General features: G+C 39.8%; 1 protein-coding gene across 8 annotated transcripts in view; it reads left to right on the top strand.

Moving 5' to 3' along the window:
* The first annotated feature begins 353 nt into the window (after positions 1–353).
* GRIK1 (glutamate ionotropic receptor kainate type subunit 1) overlaps positions 354–25,325 on the top strand; it is a 474,700-nt gene continuing 449,728 nt past the window's right edge. For 2 of the 8 annotated variants that reach the window (XM_027540037.1, XM_027539869.1), the window contains exon 1: positions 358–1,943. In XM_027540037.1, coding sequence (XP_027395838.1) covers positions 1,826–1,943 — 118 coding nt within the window. In that variant the 5' untranslated portion in view covers positions 358–1,825. Of the gene's footprint in view, positions 1,944–25,325 lie in introns of all 8 variants that reach the window. The other 6 variants (XM_027539698.1, XM_027540112.1, XM_027540202.1 and 3 more) reach the window with 5 other exon arrangements.

Below are 25,325 nucleotides of genomic sequence, written 5' to 3' on the forward strand. Positions count from 1 at the left end.
GGCTCTGGTTCACGGGGTGGCAAAGAGTCAGAGACTAAGACCCACGTGGGCTTCCCAGGTGGTGCAGTGGTAAAGAACCCGCTTGCCAATAGAGGAGACATAAGAGACGCAGGTTCTGTCCCTGGGTCTGAAGATCCCCTGGAGAAGGAAATGGCTACCCATTCCATTATTCTTGCCTGGGAAATCCCATGGACATAGGAGCCTGACAGGCTACAGTCCATGGGGTCGCAAAGAGTTGGACACGACTGAGCAACTTTACACACACAAACACATACACACACATATATAGTCTCTCTCTCTCTCTCTTTATATATGTGTGTGTGTGTGTGTGTGTGTGTGTGTGTAGTGCCTGGCACTACATGTTAGAGTGAATGAAAGTACCTGAAGTTATGTTAGGTTTCTTTTGTAATCCTTTCCTATTGTAGGTCTGTAAACTGTGGACATGTTTTTCAGGTGAATTAACTCAGTGTAGGTTAGTTCTCCAAAATCCATACTTTGAGTGAAAAAAAAAATTGTCTATGAATGTTAATGCAAAGCTAGCCAACATTTATATAGAACATTCCCCCACAAAGCTCAAAGGAAATTAAACCAAAATGATCAAATGCTGATGATTTCCCCAGGGAAGCGTCCTTGTCCTTCCACAAAGAAATAGTCTTCAAACCTGCAGAGCTAAAATAGCCTCTCTTCCAGCGTTCAAACGTGCCAGTCGAAAAGAAAACCAAGACAAGGAGCCGCGCTGGAAGCTGCCTCTTTCCCAGTTCTGCATATGTAAATAGAGGCAATTTACAAGAGATTATCTGGGGTCTGAATAGGAGAGAAGCCACTTTAATCTTTGAGTACCGAGGTTTCATTTCTCCTTCTCTTCTTCCTCCTCCTGCTTTCTTTCCTCTTTGCCAGAGTTAAAATAAGAGCTCTTCTATTCCCCGAAATGCTGGCGTCCGAGATGGCGCTTTTCCATCAAGTGATGGGGAAGAATCTCCTCTCGGAGACCCTCACACAGGCGCCCGGGGACATTTCCAAGGAGGGTTCCTCGGCCACTCGCGGCCCAGCGCAGAGGTTGGCTCTGCTCTGACCATCAAGTTAAATGTTCTGCCTTCAGGAGGCAATCCTCAATACACTTTCCAGCCTTACGGCGCAAAGTTGAGGACGAGGGAGAATGTGCGTGCGTGTGCGCGCGTCGGGGTGTCTGGATGGGTGTATTGGGGCGGGCAGTAAATAAAGGGTGGGGCGAGCGAGGGGAGGCGAGCGAGGCGAGGCGGCCAGGGAGAACCGAGAAGCCAAAGCGTGGCTCGGATCCCAGTTAACCTGCGGGAGCTCCTCCTGCTCACTGAGAGCCCCTGCACCAACTCACCCCCTACCCTCTCCCCTTCTTCCTCCGTATTCTTTCTCCATTCCCCCCCCACTTGGTCTCGTGGCACTCTCCACCTGCCCCCCATCCCTGCCGCCACCCCACTTTCTCATCTGACCCGAGGACGAATGAGGGAGACATTCCGGCGAATTGGGGCAGCAACTTTCCCCGGCTGGTCTCTCGGTTCCGGGAGCAGTTGCGCGCGGCTTCTCCGAGACCCGCGGCCCATGGAGGAGGAGGACGAGGAACGGTGATGGGCTAGCGGCAGAAGCCAGAAGCCCAGAGCGAGCCCATCGTCGCCCGCCGGCTCCGCCATCCCACGCCGGTTCCCTCAAGCTCTTTCCGCCAGGGGAGCGCGCTGGGTATCACCGCGTTAGCATCCCAGGGAGGATGAGGCAGGGACCCGAGCCCAGCGGGCAGCATCTCCAGGGCGAGCGGCGGCGGCTGGGTCTCGGCATGAATTAAGAAGCCAGGAAGATGGAGCGCCGCACACTCCTCGCCCAGCCCAGGCTGAGGACCAGGGACGCTGGCTGGACGCTTCTCTATTTCCTCGGCTCCGTCCTCCCCCAGACCGCCCCGCAAGTACTCCGGATCGGTGAGTGAACCCCGCGGGGCGGGGGAGCGCTCCAGGAGGCCCGCTCTGGGGACGCGGTGGCTCCCCGCGGCCAGCGCGGGCGCCTCGGGGTCCCGGGGCGAGGGAGCGCGCGTCGGTCCGGGGGGCAGGAGCTGGGGGCTGGTGGAGGTCAGTGCCCACCCGAGGCTCCGGGAAAGAAGCCGCGTCACCGCTTCCCTCCTGGCCAGTGCCGGGCTTCCCCGCGAGTACAGTTGGCGGGTTTCTTTTTTTTTTAATCGGGGCTCCAGGAACGCGGGCAAGAGAGCCAGCGATCCAGGTTCGCCTGGACCGGCTTGCTACTCTGAGTGTAGGGGGCTGCAGGCGGTCGGTTTGGGCCAGGAGATGCGCTTCTCCTCTGCGCCTCGGTAGGCATCGCGCTGTCCAGATGCACGCCCCGGGGGTCCTGGCAACCAAGTCTCTGGGTATCCGCGGGATGCCCAGATCTCAGGAGTCGAACTGGGGACCACCAGGGATGCGGGTTCTTCCCTGCGTCTGCTCACCCCGATCCTTCAAGTTTTCTTACTTAAGTTGGGTTCTTGCTCGAGGAGTCTGGAGGGTTCCGTTAGAGTAGGGCAGAGTTGGGGTCTGACTTCTGGCTGAGGGCTCAAGGAGTCAGGAGGACCGCCGAATTAGCGCCGCGAGCCGGCCCCTAAGTTTTCCACCCTCTCCCCAGTCTGCCCCACCTGCGTGCCACTGAGCACGATCCAAACCGTCAGGGTAAGTCGCTGGAAGACTCTGGACTTTCGTCTCAAGGTGGGATAAAAGGAGACTGGAAGACTGAGGATAGGGACCCCGGGGGCCGCCTAAGGAGGGTGGGGTAATAACAGGGGAGAGAGGGATCTTTGCTAGCGTGTGGACTCAGGGACCTAAACACACAGCACCCGCCACCAAGGTCTGGTCTGTGAAGGCACAGAGCGATTTCTGAGCGGCTTTTTGGGTTGAAAAAGCTCGTTGACTACTTTAATGCTCTCCCTGGCACACTAAAACCAATTTCTATTCCTTTAGTTCTCAGTTGGTCCTCTTCCCCCAACCTACTGGGCTTCTTAAAGACCCAGTGAAGGCGGAGAGCCGCAGGTGAAGTCTTGACACCACGCGGGGCTCCCAGCTTTTCCAGTTTCTCACTGTAGGCACTAAGACTGAGGTCTTCATCTCCGAGGACTTCTAACTTATACCCTTTCCAGGAACTGACCGAACGTGCATGGAACCATCCAGGGCACTCTTTCATAATGACACTAAAGTGGCTGAAATTGTTCAATAACTATTCTGACCTGCAATGAACGCATCTCTTTTCAAAGATTCAGAACCTAGTTCCTGTCACTGAATATCCCCATTGAAAATTTAAAAAAAAAAAAAAAAAGGAAGTTTACTATTTTGAAATGCATTTTCTCTAGGCACATGGGATCTGTTTTTCAAGGACAGAAAAGATCTCAAATACTAACTTTTACCGCAGATATCTTTCTCTAAATTATGATAATGCACATTTTAATGGATGATTTAGACTGTTCATTTAAGAAGTCCCAAAAGATTCCTCTACAAAAAGTACCACTCATAGCTAAAATATCCTTCACCTTAGTTATGTTTTAACCTTAAATTTTTTAATCTTTTTTTTCTTTTATTTATTTTTTTGGGGGGAAGGGGGATGCAATCAACCCTACACACTCTAGGATTGTTCACTCCTATGAACAAACACAGCGTAAACAATGAGTATGTTACAATTTCCAGTGTTCATTAACTTAATTGGTATTTTGGGTATATTTTATATATCTTATAAAAGACAAATTTAGACACTCTAGAATAAGGTATGCCAGCCAACAGTTTCCCCTTCCTGTACAATAATCTTAAGAAAGAACTTTCCTCTCCTATATCACCCAAATCTAAAGGAATTTCCGGAGGGGATGTGAAAGTATGTTAGGACATATCTATTCACAGATCTGATTATTTACCTAAGCTCCAAGCAATCACACTCATCCATTTAAATTAGTTTTCAGAGTTAAAACAACCCAACGTGATTCACCAACCTTAAAATATATGCTGCACGATAATGAGATTTTCTTTTTCTAAATGGGAACCAAAATGCATAAAGTGAAATAGCTAGCACGGTGCTGTTTATATGCAGGACAAACATCTTACTTCTTCTGGCTCCTCTGTGACCTGTGCTTGGCATGAACACCAACCTGTAGGCACCTAAGGACCATGCTTACTTTTAAACGCACATTTCAGCACCATGGAAACTGGCTTTAGCTCAGTGGAAACCTGCCTCTCTACAGTGAGTTTCTTATGTCAGTCAAGTCCAACAGTGAGTATGCAATATCAAAGGAGTTGGGGACTGAGCCACTGTGTGTGTTGAGAAAAGGAAAGAGAAGAATGAAAACACACTATTTTTCACTTCTTATCTTTCCTTCCTCTTTTCAACAAACCACTAACCATCTAACCAACCAACCCACCAATCAACCAATCAACAAAAAGGGACACTTGATCATTAACTTGCATTAGTATTACAAGTGTTCCAATAACTGGAAATATCCCCAAGTAAAACATAGATGTCTGGCACTTTGCACTGTAAGGAAGCACTTGAATCTTGGATGAATTAATTACACATCTACTTTTCTTGCAAGAGTGTCTGCTTAAACTTCAGCCATTGAGAAAAAAAGTGAATGAAAGGGATAAAATTTAACAGAAAATTCATGCATCCTAAGAATTAGAGAGGTCTTGATTATGTGTATTATGCATGGTTTTCATGCATATTGTGGATGTCTGTTGAAAAGTTTACAATCTTGAAACATAATTTATATAAAGGGGGTTCTATAGGGCAAAGAGGTCCTAAGCATTACTCCTAACTATACTTCAGAGGTTCTACAACAGCCAGCATGGAAGAGAAATAATGACTGGAGGCAGTGAGTTCTCTAGAGCACGCTGGGGTTATTCCTGTCTTTCTGTCTCACACCCCAGTGTTTGTCAACAGCCAGTTAATCACACACACCTGCTTCGATGACAGACATCTCTGTTACATAGCCAGATAACCAATAGTTAGACCTGGGTCTAGGTGACTTGAGTAGATGGTAGGTACCACCAGTAGTGGACAAAAGAAAAAGAAAAACAATTCTATATGCATATGTAATTTCTGGGACAGATGTAGCATATTTCTAATAACAATAGTAACAGGATTAAATATTTGCATAGTATATTTTAATGTATCATCTCAGCATACCCAATCACAGAGGTGGTGGTTAGCTTAGCATTTAAGAGTTAAGAGTTGGGCCACCAGGCTTTCTGACACATGGTTGTTGTCAGACATCACAGGCTTGGGTTCCACCTCTAAGACTCACTAGAAATGTGTCTCAGCAAGACATTCTCTCTCACAGGCTTTTGTTTGCATCTGAAAAATCAAATTAAAGCAATTGCAACCTCACAATGTCATTGGTAAAAGTACAGAAAATAGATAAGGGAAGGGCTATAAACAGTCTATGGATTTATTAGTTGCTTTGTAATTGTTTTTAATTTTTAGACTTGTTAAACGGATTTTTACTTTTTGCTCATTTCTCTTTGGCTGTGCTGGGTCTTTGGCGCTGCGTGGGCTTTTCTCTAGTTGCGGTGCGCCGGCTTCTCATTGCGGTGGCTTCTCTGGTTGTGGCTCTTAGGTGCCAGAACACAGGCTCAGTAGCTTGTGCTGCATGGGATTAATTGCTCTTCAGCATTGATCTTCCCAGACCAGGGATCAAACCCATGTCTCCTGCGTCAGCAGGCAGATTCTTTACCACTGAGCTACCGGGGAAGTCCTTTTGAACATTTTAAAAATTATTATCATTGAAATTTGTTTTATAAACAGGGACCTAACAAGTAGTGTGGTATATGTTTCTGACACTTAATATTTCTGAGCCTGTTTCCCTTTACCTGTGAATTTGTAGTAATGATATCTACTTTTCCTATTTCACAGGGGAGGATCAAATAAACTATGTTTTTTGTTATTTGCAAACAAACCACTATAGAAATACAGTGTATTACTATTATGTAATTAAATATAGTATACAAAGAGAAATACTGTGGAATATGTGAATAGAATGGAAATTTACATGACAATATTATTGTTCAAACGTTTTTATCTCCTTAAGAGAGATCCAAATGTATTTTATTTCAACCATCAAGTTGACTATAGCATTATTTTTTAAATATTTAATCATAAATATCCCCAAAGTTCAAAGTAACACTGCATATTCATATTTTTGCTGAAGTGTACAAAAACTCACAACTTTATTCTGCCATCACAAAATGAATTATTTGTCATTTTAATATTCATTCTTCACTCAACAGACAAATATTTATTACATGCTTCCTCACCTATGAGCTGGGCTTCCCTGGTAGCTCAGATGGTAAAGAATCCCCCTGCAATGTGGGAGACTTGGGTTGGATCCCTGGGTTGGGAAGATCCCCTGCAGGACGGCATGGCAACCCACTCCAGTATCCTTGCCAGGAGAATTTCCACGGACAGAGGAACCTGGCAGGCTACAGTCCATGGGGTCGCAAAGAGTCGGATACAACTAAGCAACTAAGCACACGCCCCTGTGAGCCAGACACATGCAAGGCATGCCACAGTGGACAAAATGCACCTGGCTCTTTGATTCTTATATTCTAATGGTTTACAATCTATGTCACCATGGAAAATTTTCATAAGGCCTTCAGTGAAGACACTTTTAATGTTTTAGTGTCAGATATTATTCTCGGAGAAGGCAATGGCACCCTACTCCAGTACTTTTGCCTGGAAAATCCCATGGACGGAGGAGCGTGGTAGGCTGCAGTCCATGGGGTCGCTAAGAGTCGGACATGACTGAGTGACTTCACTTTCACTTTTCACTTTCATGCATTGGAGAAGGAAATGGCAACCCAGTCCAGTGTTCTTGCCTGGAGAATCCCAGGGACGGGGGAGCCTGGTGGGCTGCCGTCTATGGGGTCGCACAGAGTCGGACACGACTGAAGCGACTTAGCAGCAGCAGCATTATTCTTGGAGAGTTCTCTATTCATTTTCTGCTTTCAGTTTATTATATCCATGTCATAGTCCACATGGAATAAGTCCAAGCCTTCAAATGCACAGAGGACAGACAGAGTGGATTCATGCTGCCAAACCTGGAGCAGAAATCCCTGCCTCTGTTTAGGAAGATCTATTTGGCCCTGAGGTAGATTTCACCCTGAGAAAGCATGCTGATGTCATCACTGACTTTAAAACTCCACTGACCCTGGGAAAAAAATCTGGAGGAGAAGCTATCTGATAGAGGATAAAAAAGGAGTCTCTGGATAATGTGAACGTATTTCTGCAAATGAGCAGATCTTTTGCCTTATTATCTGCATAAATCACCTTTTTCTTTAATATTGATTTTACAGGTCTAATGGATTTTACAGGTCTAATATTTATACTGTGTAAACCTGACTTGCAGTACTTTTCCTACATGGCTTTTAATCTCCAGTTTTGAGAAGGCCAAGACTTTGTGACTTTGCCTAAATTCCAGTGCTAGTTAGTAGGAATGCTGGGCTTTGGAGCTAGACATTCCAATCTCAAGTTTCAAGCCCTTGCATTAAATTATACTGTATTGTAAATGGACTTGTGTATGTCAGTTACACAACAGTTTAAACTAAGCTGAAGTCAAAATATCAGAGAAATGAACTGTTGCTGTTATTATCATTGGACTCCCCATAATTTCTCAATAAGAAGGGGTTCAGGGAGATAACCTAGTTGGAGGGGAACCTTGTTGCCTAATATCTAGCCAACACACTATTTTTAATGAGACTGTACCAGCAATTGAAATGGTTTTCAGGGGAGATTGATTGATAGATACGAGTAGTGGTGAGTTATCCTATGGCCTCTTAATCCTCTTTTATTGTTTCACAGATAATTATCCATAGAAAATGTAACATATTTTATCTATATGCTAAAATTTTCCAGAAATTATTTCAGCTCAAAGAAAGAATGGTGGGGAACTACAAGTGGAAGGGAAGTCATATTTCTAACTGCCTTTTTCTAATTGGCCTCAAGAAAATTACTAATGTATTGTGTTAGTTATAGAAGGATAAATAATAATAACAAACTCATGGATTCATTGCAAAGAAGAAAAGTGGTATCATATGTGAAATGTATGACTTGTGTTAGGGTTAATGCAGGTACCTCCTCAGCCTGATCTTTCTTTTGATTAATGAACAGGGTAGGAGTTTCATGCTGAAGAATAATTGATTTGTCTGGTTAAGTAAGCATGGGGAAATGCTCTCCTTTAGAGATTCATGGGGCAGGTTTACATATTAAATGTTGTTTCTAATTCTGCACAAAGAATTCTGTTTTGTTGTTGTTGTTTAGTATGGTATCTCCCACAGTTTAATCATCAAAAGACCCTTACTTAAATCACAACCATTAAGGTCCTACTGAACTCATACTACCCAGAACATATTTAAGGTAACACTGGACATTAAGACCATTGAACTGTCAGTATATATACATCAAAACTCATGTGAGCACACATCCTGCTGCTTCTTCAGTCTTACCCAAATTCTGCCCACTCCTTACTTCAGAATATCTTTTTAAAAAGCTTTAAGAATAGATTTAAAATGTTTAGATTGTTCTGTATTATGAAGAAAACATTTTTAAAAACCACATAGCCTATTCTGAAGGTATATCATTTTTATTAGCTTAAAATGTGATATGGGGCCATTTTCCTGTTTTCATTTTTGAGGCTTACTTTTTTAGCATTGTTTTAAATGGAAAAAATATATCAGTTTTATAATATATTTTCTAAGAATATAATTTGTAGTAAGTTAAAGTTCTTTTTATATTTAAACTCAAACTATATACTTTTTAAATGTGTATCTGATTTTTTGTGATAAATTTTCATAGAGAAATGCAAACATTTAAATAAAAAGGAATGTACACCAGCTACATGAACTAAATAAATTTCTCGTCTTGACTTTCTATTGAGATCAAGTTGTCATATCAAACTGGAAAAACCTAAACTCTAATTACATTAACATTCTAATATTATTAATTGCAAGTCAAATGGAAAGCTCAGGTTTACCCTGAAGGGAAAATAGTAAAGAGGTAAAAATATGCTATTTTGTATTTATGTAACTTGTAAGCTACTAAAAAATAAAAATCCCTGTGTGACTTGGGTGATATTTTACTCTCTTTTTGTTCTTTTTCAAAATTTAAGGGTTTTTAAAATGTAATTTTGTACAATGTTATGTTAACATATTTATTAAATACAAGATAAGATTAGTTACAAGGTGTACTTAAGAAACAATGACATTGACTAAATTAAGAGTAAATTCCTATTAACCACAAAACAATCTTACAAAAATACCATACAGCATTAAAAGCACTTTCTTTTAACCTCTAAATTATTTTGCTATATTATTAGGTACCTTAGTTGGCTGAATACTTTTGAAAGACTAGCCTATCTTACATCTTTTGATAAATTACTAGTTAACTGCTGATTGGGGAAAAGCAAAACACAAAATAAAATAATGTATAAAAGCCTATTAACACTAAAATTCTGACTGAAAAATGTTTCAAAAGGAACTCACCAATGTATGCTTTATACTAGAATTTATTTTTGTTTAATAGAAATCTAGTGATTAATTATTACTCTTGTCATCAGTGATCAATTTGAAGACTGGCAGTTCACTACCACTTATTTTTTTCTTAAATATGCAAAATGAAAACTATATTAAAATGCATTATTTGTTTCACTGAGCAAGTCAAAGATTATAGACTATATTAAGGTGAAACATGTACTGTATTTGATCAATTAAAACTCAACTCATAAACCGATTGGTATTCACAATAGACAATGACGCTCTAGGAGCAATGAACACAACGGGCACCCAGGCATCCTTGTGGACGTGGACACTTTTGGGACTGACGCAAAAATACACGAGTATCATGTAGTATCATGGAGTATCTTGTAATACCAGAGAAAGAAGTGGTCCAAAAACCCCACTGATGGTAGTGTGTTAAAGGTTCACAGGTATCAAGTACTGGGCTCCCAAGGTCAAAAATGGAATAATTTGAGCAAACATTTTTTTAAAGTAGTATTGGGTTATAAAGTATCAGTCACTTAGTCGTGTCTGACTCTTTGAGACCCCATGGACTGTAGCCTGCCAGGCTCCTCTGTCCATGGAATTCTCCAGGCAAGAATACTGGAGTGGGTTGCCATTTTCTCCTCCAGGGGATCTTCTGGACCCAGGTATTGTACCGGGGGCTCCTGCATTCCAGGCTGACTCTTCACCACGTGACCCGCCAGGGCAGTCATGTTCTGAAAGCTCCAAGTTATTACGATTTTCTGCTTCCCTCTCAGCATCTCTGTCTGGTGACCCTAAACCTCTCCAGTTCACCACGTCTAACCAAACATGGGTTATAACCAAAGTATAAAATAAATGACCTTGAATTCATACTGATATAAATAAATGATTAAAGTTAAAAAATGGGGGAGAAGAGACATATCTCTGAAACAAATGAGCCAAGTGATCAAGGTCAGTGTTACTATGCATAAATCATATTGATAGTATGTACCTTTGATGTGATAAGGCAAATGGCACTTTTCTTATCTGGGTTTCATCTCCAAAATTCAGATCCCCACTCTAAACGTGAGAAAAATGTCAGATCAATAGCAATAGAAGGCATTCTACAAAATATGTGGCCAATACTTGCCAACACTTTCAAGGTCATGATAAACAAAATCTGAGAAATTGTCACAGCCATGAGAAGTCTAAGGAGACATGATAAATAAATGTGATTGGATGTTCTGAATGAGATTCTGGAAGGAAAAAAGGATATTAGGTGAAAATGAAGGACATTTGAATAAAAATGCATACTATTGTACTTAATAATAGTGTATCAATACTGTTTCATTAATTTTATTTTTTTGTTTTTTTTTTTAACTTTTCTTATTTTTTTAAATTTTATTTTATTTTTAAACTTTACAATATTGTATTGGTTTTGCCAAATATCAAAATGAATCCACCACAGGTATACATGTGTTCCCCATCCTGAACCCTCCTCCCTGTTTCATTAATTTTAAATGCACTATGCACATATAAAGTTGTGAATAATAGGAAAAACTAGATGTGGAGCATATGAGAATTTCTCTGAATATAAGTCTAAAACTGTTCTAAAAAATAAATATGTAAAGTCCATTAAAAAAAAAAAAAAACCCGTAACCCATATCAAGATCTCTTCTGCTATAACTGTTCCTACCTACTCTGTAATACAGAAAAGTCTATAACTAATTGCATCAAGGAAAATAGAAAACCTATTGTCAGTTCCATAGAATATGCCACATAGTTTTCTAGAGTATCATTAAAATAACTACAACAGAATATAATATCAGAAAAATCATTAAGGAAATAAACTTTATATAAAAATTGCTATTGATAAAATGTGATGCTTGTATGTCCTCTTTAGAATTCTGCTATGGGTTTATAGAAAATCAGGCATTAGCTGTTTCAATCTATTAGCATCTAGGTTTTCAGCAATTATGTACTTTTTGTACTTAATTAAACAAAATTTAACTTTGAATATTGATTCAAGCATTGTGACATACTCTGCTAGAGGCTGTAAGTGTGGATGTCTTAGGATGAATTCTCATTGCAAACCATTTGCATGGTTCCTTTTCTTAGCAAAACTGTCTAAATATGTCTTTAAAAATCAATACTTAATTCCCAGGGCCAGTACTTTATAATTCAAATTGGGGAAAGGATGGCAAAAATCAAATGTTTTTCTTTTTCATTGTGAAGACTCAATTACAACTTTTAAAGCTTTTCTTTTTTTAAAAAATTTAAACCTCTAAACTGTTGGATTGCATACTTTGGGGAACCATAAACAGAAGCTGCATTCTGATGACCTGCCTATGTTTATATTGTATAAGATGTTACTGTATCTCCTAAAAACAGACTAGTCAGAGAGCTCTATCTTTTGAGTCTAAAGGACAATATTTATTTACCTTTTGAATTCTGGGCAGTGTGTGTTTCTTTTAATTCAGGATATATTTGAACTCTAAGGCTGTTTTTATACAAGCTTACCGAATTGGCAAGAACCTTTATAAATGATTGTAAATCGACTAAATCAACAGGAAGGAATGGTTAAGAAAGGAATAGTTGAAACTCAAGAAAGAAGGATCTATTAAATGTAAACCTTATGGTAAAATGTAGGCCTTAAAATGAAAACTGCATAGGAAGTAGTGTATGATTTTACATATCTTGGATTGGGAATGTTTACATTTCATCCTTGCTTATAGATAACTCGAAGAATTAAGGTGGAAAAAGAAAGTCCATTTGTTTTGTGAATACGGTGAGTTACAGGTGAAAATTTTTTTTTTTAATTTAGATTCCTATTACTTGTCCTTGCCTAATTTAAAAATGAATGGTTAAAGTCATCATTCTGTACTTTCTAGATTATTCTAGCAGTCCCTTTGCATGCAGTTTGACAGAGTGCAAAGCTCACCGAAATGAGAATGTTTCCAGTTCTGGTGATTGCTAGCTTGGCCACGTCTCCTAACCTTTAAATAAGCCCATTTCCTTGGTTGAGGAAGCCGGTGGTAAACAAAGGACATGGGCGCAACGGTTACCCCAGCCTCGCCCTCAGTTCCCTCTACAGTGTTGGTTCTGCTTTATTGTCATTGGTCTGAACTGAGAAACCTCATGAGGATATGCAACACCTTTGTACTTCGCACTTACAGCCACGGCATCACATGTGTGGAAATGGGACTTTGTTCATTTCCCTGAAATTAAACCTGACTAGGCACACAAGCCCCTGTATCCACCAGGACCACAGCAAGGTTTCACTTTCAATTTAAAATGTAAATTTCAAGAGCTCTCCTTTCTTCCTTTTCTCTGCATAGACCAAAGACCCCTCCGTGTCCTTCAGGGAGATGAGTTTGCTGTTGTTTGTCCAAGACATCCACTGTGATGTGATGATTCTGTCTGAACCCAGGTACTGACCTCTAACTCCAGGCATCCACTGCCCACAACTGCAATCGGAGAGCCCACCGTGGTTCACTTTCACCCTTTGAGACGCAGCAGTTCTCTGTCTGATTTCTGAAGTGGGCTGTTTACCCAGCACCTCATTAAGGAGAAATCCATGGTTCACATAGCAGCAATCAGCCTCAAGTTATCTCCAGGCCCCAATTATCTCAGGCCCTTTCTGTTCAAGAACACAATGTCTCCATCTCCATTCTCATTTATGTACCTCAAACTGCAAAACGTGCAGATTGTACTCACAGAGAACACAACTGTATGTGGGTCTGTGTACCTCAGATCCCAGGGGTTCTACTGACTGCCTGTCTCAAGTCGAACTTTCCATCCTGCAAAGAGGGGAAACAGATCTGGATTCTTAGAGCGCCACACATTTATCTGAACTCTAATGTTGAAGCTTTAAGCACTAGGGTGATTTTTTAAAATATGTTTAAACTATGATTTGAAACTATTTTTAAAACTATGTTTAAACTATATTTTATAGCTGTTTCAAAAATTAAGATAACAAAAGAAGCAACAATAAAAGCAAACTTTGTACATTTCAGTTTTCTGCATTTTGCAAAAGAAAGTCTAGGTTTTTAAGGCCTCTCTAATTATTATATGGTATGTGTTATATCATAATTATAAAATTAGTATATATTAATGTATTGCATATACATACCCACACATTACCACATATATTATATATATTACTATATATAATATACATATGCTTATAAGTTGCTTCAGTCATGTCTGACTCTGTGCGACCCCATAGACGGCAGCCCGCTAGGCTTCTCTGTCCCTGGGATTCTCCAGGCAAGAACACTGGAGTGGGTTGCCATTTCCTTCTCCAATGCATGAAAGTGAAAAGTGAAAGTGAAGTCGCTCAGTCGTGTCCGACTCTTAGCGACCCCATGAACTGGAGCCTACCAGGCTCCTCTGTCCATGGGATTTTCCAGGCAAAAGTACTGGAGGGGGGTGCCATTGCCCTCTCCGAATATACATACAGTTGTGTATAAATGCCTAAATATATATTAAAATTCCAGTTTAGGTTTTTCTACATGCTTTGTTTATTTGACCTGGAGAAATATCATGTATGAAGCTAATTACTGCATTTCAAAATAACTTAGAAAGGGTAATGGTGATGTGCTGTGCTCTGCTTAGTTGCTCAGTCGTGTCTGACTCTTTGTGACCCCATGGACTGTAGCCTGCCAGGCTCCTCTGTTCAGGGGGATTCTCCAGGCAAGAATTCTGGAGTGGGTTGCATACCCTCCTCCAAGAGATCTTCCCAACCAAGTATGAACCCAGGTCTCCTGCATTGCAGGTGAGTTCTTTACCATCTGAGTCACCAGGGAAACCCAGGAATACTGGAGTGGATAAAGTATCCCTTCTCCAGGGGCACATCCCAACCCAGGAACTGAACCGGGGTTTCTTGCATTTCAGGGGATTCTTTACCAACTGAGCTACCAGGAAGGCCCCAAGGGTGATAAACACCCTGTTTATGACTGGTGGTGGTGGGAGACAGAGAGAAAAGTAGAGAGGGGGGGCATAGGGATCATGACCATGACAAATGTTCTTAGGCTACAAGGGCTTTTGAAACATCTGTTCAGTGACCTATGGGAATATCCCTATTGGTCAGATTGAACATCAAGATTTAATGACATCAACGTGGTGCTAGTGGCAAAGAATCCGCCTGCCAATTCAGGAGATGCAAGAGACTCAGGTTTGGTCCCTGAGTCAGGAAGCTTTCCTACAGTAGGAAATGGCACCCATTCCAGTATTCTTGCCTGAAAATTCCCATGGACAGAGGAGCCTGGCAGGCTACAGCCACAGGGTCGCAAAGAGTTGGACACAATTGAGCACAGGGCCCAATTAACACAATAGGGCTGATAATACTTTTGCTACATCTAGGATCATTTGTCAGAAAAGAATCCATATTAAGGTACAAAATAAATATCTTAAGGAAGAAAATGATTTAGTAGGAAACACCCCAAAATGTTGTAAAGAATTGGTTATTACTAGTTTAATATTTCGGAGAAGGCAATGGCACCCCCACTCCAGTACTCTTGCCTGGAAAATCCTATGGACAGAGGGGCCTGGTAGGCTCCAATCCATGGGATCGCTAAGAGTCGGACACGACTGAGCGACTTCACTTTCACTTTTCACTTTCACACATTGGAGAAGGAAATGGCAAGCCACTCCAGTGTTCTTGCCTGGAGAATCCCAGGGACAGGGGAGCCTGGTGGGCTGCCGTCTATGGGGTCTCACAGAGTCGGACACGACTGAAGCGACTTAGCAGCAGCAGTTTAATACATGCAGCATCCTCTTCCAGGATACATAGCCAAAATGTTTTGCTTTTGCTGCATAGCCAAAAGGTAAATGGAAATCAGACCCAGAAGTTCCTTTCAACAGGCTATAAAAAGCATATAAATATAAAAACATTTTTCATGTGACATATATACAAATAAAATTCATATACATACATGTATAAATAAATTTAAAATAATAGTACTTAAGGCAGAGACTTCAAAGACCGTAACACCCAACTTTCTCATTTAATAAAAGAGAGCATTGAGACCCCAGAAATAAAAGCAGCCCAGCCTGAATCTCAATGATACTTTATTGCAACTTTGTTTTTCTCATTCAACTCATTTGAGATTTGTTAAAGATCTATACTTAAATCAATGAAGTATTGTAATCAACCAGTAAAATACATAGAAGTTCCAGAATACATGGGTCATAGAACTATCAGTGTGGTGTCTTTAAATCTGGATGCTCTGAGAAGTTATGTTTTGAGATGTGTATCAAAGGAGAAGGTAGACCAGAGAAATGGAGGTGAAGTATACAGTCCAGGTGGTGATAACTACTGAAAGAGTAAAATCCAGAGAAATTCTGACATGTGGGAAAAATATCAATAGAGAAATCTTAACAAAAAGCTGTTAAATTTTAAATATGTTAAAAATCTAACATATCTTTAGATTTTTTTTTTTCCCGACTTTGTGTGATCCAAGCATTTCTGGTCAACTTGTCTTACATTTATTTGGGTTACAGGCAAGTCTTCATTTCTGATAAGACTCTTCCAAAAAAAAAAAAAAAAAAACTAGAAAGAACAATTACAAATGAATAATTAGCATTATTACTAACATTAATGAAAGCTGAAAGTGTTAGTCGCTCAGTCATGTCCACCTCTTGGTGACCCCATGGACTGCAGCCCACAAGCCTTCTCTGTCCATGGAATTTTCCAGGCATGAATAATGAAGTGAGTTGCCATTCCCTTCTCCAGGGGATCTTCCCGACCCAAGGATTGAACTCAGGTCTCCTGCATTGCAGGCAGATTCTTTATCATCTGAGCCACCAGCGAAGTACCAACAGTATGATTTGCTTCTTTAATTTAAGTGACCTTAGCCTTTGGTTAGATTTAATGCATGAGCATACAAGGGATGACTGTCTAGGGTAGTCTCTATTGCTGACTTTTTGAAATATCATGAAAAATCACAAAGGCAGGCTATGGTGTGGAACTTCGAGATTCATCTTCCCAGCTCTATATCAGATATCGGAAAGGGAGGTGGAATGAGTAATTAATGTGATGCTTATAAAAAACGCATTCAGTAAACAATCCCTGGAGAGGATATTAAAATAAATTTGCTGTACCATTCCTGAGGTCTACACTGCCTTTTGTTTCATATAAAGTAATCTTTTTAATTGACTTCTGGATTCTGAGAGTAGCATTTGACCTTTTCTTTTCCTTTCAGAGGATAAAGTTTTAATTTATGTTTTTTCACATTTCCCATTGTCTGCCTATTCATTTGTTCATTCTCATATTTATAGCTTGTCTTACAAAATTATTTCAAAGGCTTACAGAAAGGCATATATTATAACCTGATAAAAATACAATAACGAAGAGGAGGTAAGGGTGAAATAAAACAAAGCAGGGGCAATGTCCTTGAAAAGATGCCAAAACTGGACCAGAATGCTTTATCTGAGCTTTCTTGTAGCTGAAGTAAGAAGGGAAACAGGACAAATCACAAAGTCCCAGAGTACAGTAGCTTAGACAAATTAAAGGTTTTTACATTACAAAATATGAAAGAAATATATCCTATGATCTTCATGAAGGGAAATGATGTCATGTTGTTGATACCATTTTCATGGTGAAATAGTGCATTCCATTCATTTGTTTGTTATAAAGTGCTCAGTATAGCTCTATGACCAGATACCAAATAATAACAAAAATAATTCTGTCAAACATCCTGGAATGGAAATTTCAAGTAGTGTGGTTTGATCCAAGACGGAAATTTGTAATATCAGGGGAATGGATGGACTGCATGCTGCTGCTGCTGCTACGTCGCTTCAGTTGTGCCCAACTCTGTGCGACCCCAGAGACAGAAGCCCACCAGGCTCCTCTGTCCATGGGATTCTCCAGGCAAGAACACTGGAGTCGCATATCACTTCACAATTATCCATTACTATTGATCCTTGAGTCTGAGCTTTATTGGAAGGTGAGCAGCAGGGAGAGCAGATTGTGGCAAAGTATGTGTTTCTGGTGGAAAGCAGAATCATACAAACCAGAAGGTATGAATGAGACCTTTCTATGAAATTAGGAAACCTAAACAAGATACCTCCTTAAGACCAAAACACCTGGACCAAAGTTTTATTCAGAAAACCCTTCTGAGTTTATCACATGGAATTACAATGTATTTGTCTGTGCTGGAGGACAAGGCTGCAAACATCATCAAGCATTGATCAGAGTTATGAAAAGAAAAAAAATAGGAGTAAGGAAGGAAGGAAACATAAATCTCTTTGAGACATCAAATGTAAATAATGTGTTTTTCAGGTGAATGGGAATTGTACACACACTGACCTGCTATATGGTCATCTATAAGCCAATAGTATATTCAGTATAATCTGTCCACCAAGATGATTTGGGTTTCAGAGCAGTTGATCTTAGCCCCCTTTTATTTTTCTCACAGCAAACACAGAATAAAACTTGTCTCATGAGGTCACTGTTTCATGACAATATATATACATACATACATACATACATACGTACATACATATCTACTGTTCAGAAAATAATTTACCAATTTTTGGAGTATCTTGTTTTCTTAGATTTTGTTTTACAATTGTTTATCTGTTGTGCTTTTTGCTATTTTTGGTTTTAATTAGAATCTGCTTGGCATATACTGGTCACGAATAAAGTTTACATGTTTCATTTCTTCTCTGAACCTTTCAAATACTCCTTTATAACTCTAATCATCTTTTCCAGAAAAGCCTATTTCATGATATAGGACCATTGCTTCTACAAGGGTGAAGAGAAACAACTTCAAATCTTGTTTTTCAGTCTGTGTCCCAAAAGTCAAATTTGTCCAAATTTCATTAGATTCTATATGCTGAAGCACTGCAATGATTTTCAAATTTAAAAACAAGCCAGCAAAACCTGAAACATTGTGTGATTTTGGTTTCAGGTTTTTGATCTTTCTCTGTGGCTCTTGAAGAAAACTTTAAATTTTAAAACTTTCTCACCTTTTTTTCTGGGAGAAAGGAAACACTCATTAAAACCTCATGACATATTTTATTTCTAAACCCATACTACTACACTTTGAGCTGAAAAATAATTTGATAAAACTAAAGATTCCTGTCACTTCTGTGAAATGACAAGGTGAGCTACAAATTGAACTAATGGCAGCTTCCTTCTATTTCACTTGTTTATCATTGCCAAAGTTTTATTTTTGCAATCATTATCTAGTTTCCTCTCCATCAAATATTAATGTGAATGCAATACATACAAAATTAGACAGAAGTAGAATTTTCCCCATTACAGCTGTCTGAGAAAAGCTAGAAACTGGCATTTCTACTGAAAAGTAATATTCAGGAATGGATGGGGTGACTTCTTCAGGGCCTTTGAAAGAGAAAAAATGTCACATTGTGTATCCATTTATGACCATTTAAATAGCATTACATTTTATAAATCTGCAGACAGCAGGGGTCACAGTCGAAAGGAACTGTTGTAAAATTACAGATGGAAAGACCCATTCATACACACAACTAAACACACCCAAATGGCACAGAATCCTGCAAATCAGAGACACATAAAGTCTGGTGAAATAGCCAAAAAGTGATCACTTTCTGGCTAGTGTGAATTTGAGAAAACCATTTTATATCCTGCAGTCTGGTCTTATGAATCAAACCCTAACATTTAAGATTTTTTTCTTATTAAATTTTTTTTTCAATCCTTTCTACATATTATCCCCAAAAGCTGCTCAGTAAGGAGATTCATTTAGGGGCATGCACACATAGGACCCAAAAATTACAATTAAGTAAAAAAGGAGTGAGGAATATAGCAACAAAGGTAACAGGATTGCACCTTAGGTTATTTATTTGTTGGCTTTTTTAAACAAAGAGCTGTTTCTACCTATTTTAAAGAATAATTTAAGGAAAGATAACTTTTAACATGGAAGCATGAATAAAGTTGGCTTGAAAATGAAAACAAATGTATTTGAGTTGGTCTTAATACATATTTTTAATATTTCCTCTAAGACTGCTTCCCCTGGTATTCATAGGATCCATGCAACATTGTTAAAGACAGAGCCATTTCTGTATAATGAAAGCCTAAGTGTATATTAGGCTTTGATGTGAAGAACACCAGAAGGTCATGCTTGTTGTTGTTCAGTCAGGAACTCATGTCCAACTCTTTGCAGCCTCATGGACTGCTGCACACCAGACTCTTCTGTCCTCCACTCTCTCCTGGAGTTTGCTCAAACTCATGTCCATCGAGTTGATGATGCCATTCAACCATCTCATCCTCTGCCACCCTCTTCTCTTTTAGCCTTTAATCTTTACCAGCATCAGCTGACACTTTTCCAGTGAGTTAGCTCTTCACATCAGGTGGCCAAAGTATTGGAGCTTCAGCTTCAGCAATGGTCCTTTCAATAAAGAAAAGTTGATTTCTCTCAGGGTTAACTGGTTTGATCTCCTTGCTGTCCAAGGGACTTGCAAGAGTCTTCTCCCACCTCAATTTGAAAATCCATTCTTTGGCACTCACCCAAAGATAAATATTTGTAAAATAATAATTGTGAAATTGGTGCTATTCAATCACAGAAATTATTTTTCCCACAATGTTTGGCATGTGTTGAAGAAATAAACAAATATATAAGTAACTTATTTCAAAATTAAAACATGTTAGCGGTTTTATCAATTCATCCTAAAATTTAAATATTATTTTTTGGACACAAATTATATGAAGTATGTGTTTATATATCATATCTTTATTGTTACTCCAAAGTAGAAGGTAGTTATTCCTAATATAACCATTTTGTTATATATAACCTAATATAACCATTTTGTTGATGTGGAAATTGAGGCCAGATTTCACGCTCAAAGTCAAGTCAACAGAGAAACAGTTTGGTGGCTCAGACGGTAAAGCGTCTATCTACAATGTGAGAGACCTGGGTTCGATCCCTGGGTTGGGAAGATTCCCTGGAGAAGGCAATGGCACCCACTCCAGTACTCTTGCCTTGAAAATCCCATGGATGGAGGAGCTTGGTGCAAGCAAGCTTGGTGCAGGCATCCATGGGGTCACACAGAGTCGGGCATGACTGAACGACTTCACTTTCTTTACTTTCAACAAGGGAAAATAACTTTTGTGTGTACATTGTTGGATTTATTGCCAGCATCATCTATATTTGTTTAATTGCCCACATTTCCTTCATCTGCTTTTATGTACAGAACAATAGTGTCACCCAGCAGGACTATTTTAGTGTGTCATCAAAAGAAACGGTAATAAATCCACTTATTTTCAAAATTAATCCTAGTCTACTGTAGGGTAATAAGCATCGGGTATCAGAAGAAATACAAAACCATGTTGTGAGTAATAGTTAATTTAAAATTCTCAATTTGCTACAATCTCATTTCTCTTAGAACTTTGCCTCATTCTATTTTGCAGGCTTTTCCTGTATATTAATTTGCATAACTGTATTAAAGTGAGTTTCTGTCCAGAGAAACCAAACCAAATCCAACAGTCTTAATTAAAAGCGTAGGGAACCTGAGTGAAATTTTAGATATGAGAAGTCTGACCTATGCTGGCCTATTATTTCTTGATTTATTTGATTTATAAAGACTCAATTTTTACTTGAAAACCCCTAGGGAGTGAGTACAGATTAAGACATTTTTGAATCTGCAAAATAAAACCATTAAGAATGGCAGTAATTTGAATGAATAATGCTCTTAGGGGGCCATGGAATGAAGACTAACATGCCAACCATTCTTTTTGATTGTGAAGTGTATTGGAAAAACTACATACTAGTATTTCAATAGCACTTTTCCATCACATGGATATATTTGTTTGAATCTTTCAGGTTTTTCCTCCACAACTGTGATATTCAAAATCCTGGGTAGGATTTGTGTTCCCCAGGAGGTATTTGGCAATATCTGGAGACATTTTTGCTTGCTTCAACTTGGCGGGAGGGAAGCTGTTACTGGCATTTAGTGGGTAGAAATCAGGAATGTTGCTTCACATCCTACAATACAGAGAATAGCTCCCCACAACAAAAACTAACCAGCCCAGAAATACCAACAGTACTGAGGCTGAACAGTTCTAAAATGGTGATAGGAACACATTTCTACTAGAGGCTTCCTATAGATGCTTTGGAAATCTTATTTCAGAAAAAAATAAATAAAACATTCAAGCACACATTCTCAGATGTGGTAAACAGAGGCTACATACCATGGTCATATTTTGCAATGAGTCAGGGACTTAGCTTTTGATAACGCTTCCCTTGGCCAGCATCTGTGGTGCCACTTCTGAGAATATGTCCATCTGAAACACAAGCAGACGTTGCAGTCAGTTTCCAAATTGTGTATAAGAAGGCTGTTGTTCAGTCGCTAAGGTTGTATCCGACTCCGCAACCCCATGGACTGCAACACACCAGGCTTCCCTGTCCTTCACTGTCTCCCAGAGTTTGCTCAAATTCATGTCCAAAGATTCAGTGACACCATCTGATCATCTCAATCTCCATTGTTCCCCCGACTCAGTGACTCTCCAAGGCAGACCACTGGGTATAGACATTAATGACTACAATAGACGATCAGTCTTCATGGGGCTTGCAGTGTAGAAAAGGCATATGGACACAAATACACTGATCACAGAAGTAAATATTTAATTGTAAAGTGGAAAAATTATGAAGGAGAGGGTCATGGTTTATGAGATCATTTAATGGGAGAAGCTGACAAGGTGTAAGAAGGTCCAGAATTTCCCCAGAGTAAAAGAAAATAATTATATGTATACAGAGAGAGAGAGTTTAAATCTATATGAGAAGTGTTGATGAGGAAAAAAATATTCTGAGCAGGGGGACAGCATATGGGGAAGTGCAAGGTTGGAAAGCAGTGTGACAACTTAGTTCTTTTACCACTGCTTTTTGTTTGGCTGGGTGTGTGCAATAATACCTTTCCAGTAACCCTTTTCAGTAGTAGGAAAAATAAGAATATTATGAGGTTAAAGTTACAATGCATAGCCAGTTATATAACCAATAGCTGTCTCTCCCAAAGATAAAATTTAAATCTGCTCTTTGATGACATAGAGAAATGAAGTAGAATGCTCTGATCATCCCCAGAAGGATGCTGAACAAAAGAATAGAGGAGGGAATTTCTGCCTCATCAAAACTCATAAGAAAAGAAAACACACACACACACACACACCTTTCTCTTTGCCTAAATCTTTGTTAACTCTCATCTTATTCTGCCTCTGGGAGAATTCTCTTATCTCTGTAATATTTTTATCCCATTCTCCACCTCCATCTTTGGTCAAAGAACACAAGGAATCAAAGAATTTTAGATCCAAGAAGGATTCTCGCTTTTATGTTTTTATGAATTAAGCCAACTGAGGCACAGAGAGATCTTCAGTATTTAATGCATGTACCTACATGCCACATCACTTCAGTTGTGTCTAGCTGTTTGCGGCCCCATAGGCTGTAGCCCGCCTGGCTCCTCTTGTTCATGGGGAGTCTCCAGGCAAGAATACTGGAGTGGGTTGCCATGCCCTCCTCCAGGGGATCTTCCCCACCTACGGATCAAACCTGTGTCTTTTCCATCTCCTGCATTGGCAGGCATGTTCTTTCCCACTAGCGCCACCTGGTGAGTGTACTGCCCTAGCACTTTGGTCCTGCTGAAGTATGACTGTGTTAGCACACTGAACCTTTGCAGAACACTATATAGGGTTACGCATCTTACGTTTAATAACAGAGCAGAAGCCATTTAAGAATATAGCTTGAGAATTAGTCAAGTAGAAGTTTGTTAAATTCAATCTACACAGTGAAATCAGGTAGACAGCAAGCACTGTGTTCTGGAAAACTTGATTCTCCTATACGCTGCTCAGACAGGGCTGGCTGCCTTTGCTCAGGGAGGAATTAAGGCAAAGAGGGCCCAGAATATACATTTTGTATTTCCAGGCTCAAGAAGGCATAGCACATCCCGAGTGTGCTAAGCGTGCCCTTGTGGAATACTGTAAGATTTGCCCCTACTTATAGACTGCCATACTGTTTCTTGAAGAAAGCCTGGATTACATCCTGTGTGCCTATACGCTAACCTTCCAAGATCAATGGCCACATTCCTGCAGTCGGAGACCATCTTCTCCAGAGGTTATGATGGATAATTGCTGTTTGCTTCTCCAGATCCACTCTTCATCATTCACTGATCGCCTTTGAACTTTAGGAGTTGTATCAAAGATTCTCTTGCCTTCTGACTTACTGTTGCTTTTGGCTAATGGGAAGCACCATCAGATGGAAAGACAGGAACAGCATGTGACTTAAATTTTGTCTCCTAGACTCCCTCCCCGCTGATTCTCTGTGAACCGTCAGTGCCTAAGTCCCTCCTCCACCCGTCTCAGCTCATTTTGGGAGTCTCTCTCCTAAAGGCCTGAGCATCTCAGTGTTCCCTTCCCTTTCCCGGTCAGTCCTAGGGTTGGTAGATTGGTCATGACCTACAGCTCTTGATAAACCCTAGGAGTTAACTTCCTATCACATACCTTTCTCTTAACTTGCCACATGTTTATAAAGAACACCTCCATTAAATACTCTTCCACCACATCCTATGAGAGTGCCATATGCAAATGGGCTAGGATAGGACAATGAAACCATAAGGATACTATAAAGGTGCCATTTAATATGTATATCAGACATTTTCTGTTTATATACAACCATTCCGGCTAGGTTTTCCTTGAAATGTCATTTTAATAATATGATATATGCATTGCTTCCTGACATTTATTTGCTTAATTTCAGTCAGTTTCCAGGACAAGTTCACTTTAATAAATATGTTTGGTAAATAAACATTGACACCCCTCCCTGGCATGATTATGTGCTATGAAAGATGTCAGAAAGATGTGACTTTGTTTTTACCTTCAAATACTTTCAACTTAAATAGAAGAGATGTAACATGCATTGGTGAATATGAAGTGACAGAAGTGTCTGATTATTAACATTTTTTTACATCTAAATCTCAGCTTCACATCTCACTGTGGGTGGGACGTTGGGCAAATTGTATGGCTCCTCTTCGCTTCAGTTTTCTTTGCAAAATGGGATTGATTAAGTATACTTCACTGGGCTTTTGAGGTTAACTGAGTTCATATGTGAAAAGTGATTAGCACCGTGTCAGGGACAAGGTTAATGCTTAAAAATGTTAATTGTCATTACTGTTACCACCACTTTATTTATACATAAGTATTTGTGGTTAATGAAGAAAATTTGTATCATCTTCTTGGTGTGTTAGTTAGTTCAGGCTGCTATAACAAAATACCACAGACTGGATGATTTAAACAATAAACACTTATTACTCACAGTTTGGAGGCTAAGAGGTCCAGGATCAAGGTCCCAGCAGGGTCCAGCAAGGTCCAGAAGAGCTGGTGTTCAGTGAGAGCCTACTTCCTGGTTTTCAGATGACTGTCTCCTTGTATGCTCACATGGTACATAGAGAGACCTCTAGTCTCCCCCTTTTCTTATAAAGCCATGAATCCTGTCATGGTAGCTTGACGCTCATGATTTCATCTAAATCTAATCTACCTCCCAGTAGACTCCCTACCTCTGAGTCTCACTGGGGCTATGAGCTTCAACATATGAAATTTGGAATGTCACCAAAATTCAGTCCACAAAACTTATCAACCATAGGTGGTAGCTACTGTCTACCATTTTGCTCATTCCTGATATAAGAAAACTTTAAGAGATTGGCTGATATACTGAGTTTCACATAGTTACTAGAAAGACAAGATTTCCAACTTTTTGGGCAATTTTTATCTTGTGATAGACAACATTCCTCAAAAGTAGTCACAAAACACATGCAGGAAATTACAGATGTGGGAAATTTTCGAAAGTTATTCACTTAAAGGGTTAAAGT

This window comes from Bos indicus x Bos taurus, chromosome 1 (genome assembly GCF_003369695.1).
Source record: "Bos indicus x Bos taurus breed Angus x Brahman F1 hybrid chromosome 1, Bos_hybrid_MaternalHap_v2.0, whole genome shotgun sequence".
NCBI classification, from domain to species: domain Eukaryota; kingdom Metazoa; phylum Chordata; class Mammalia; order Artiodactyla; family Bovidae; genus Bos; species Bos indicus x Bos taurus.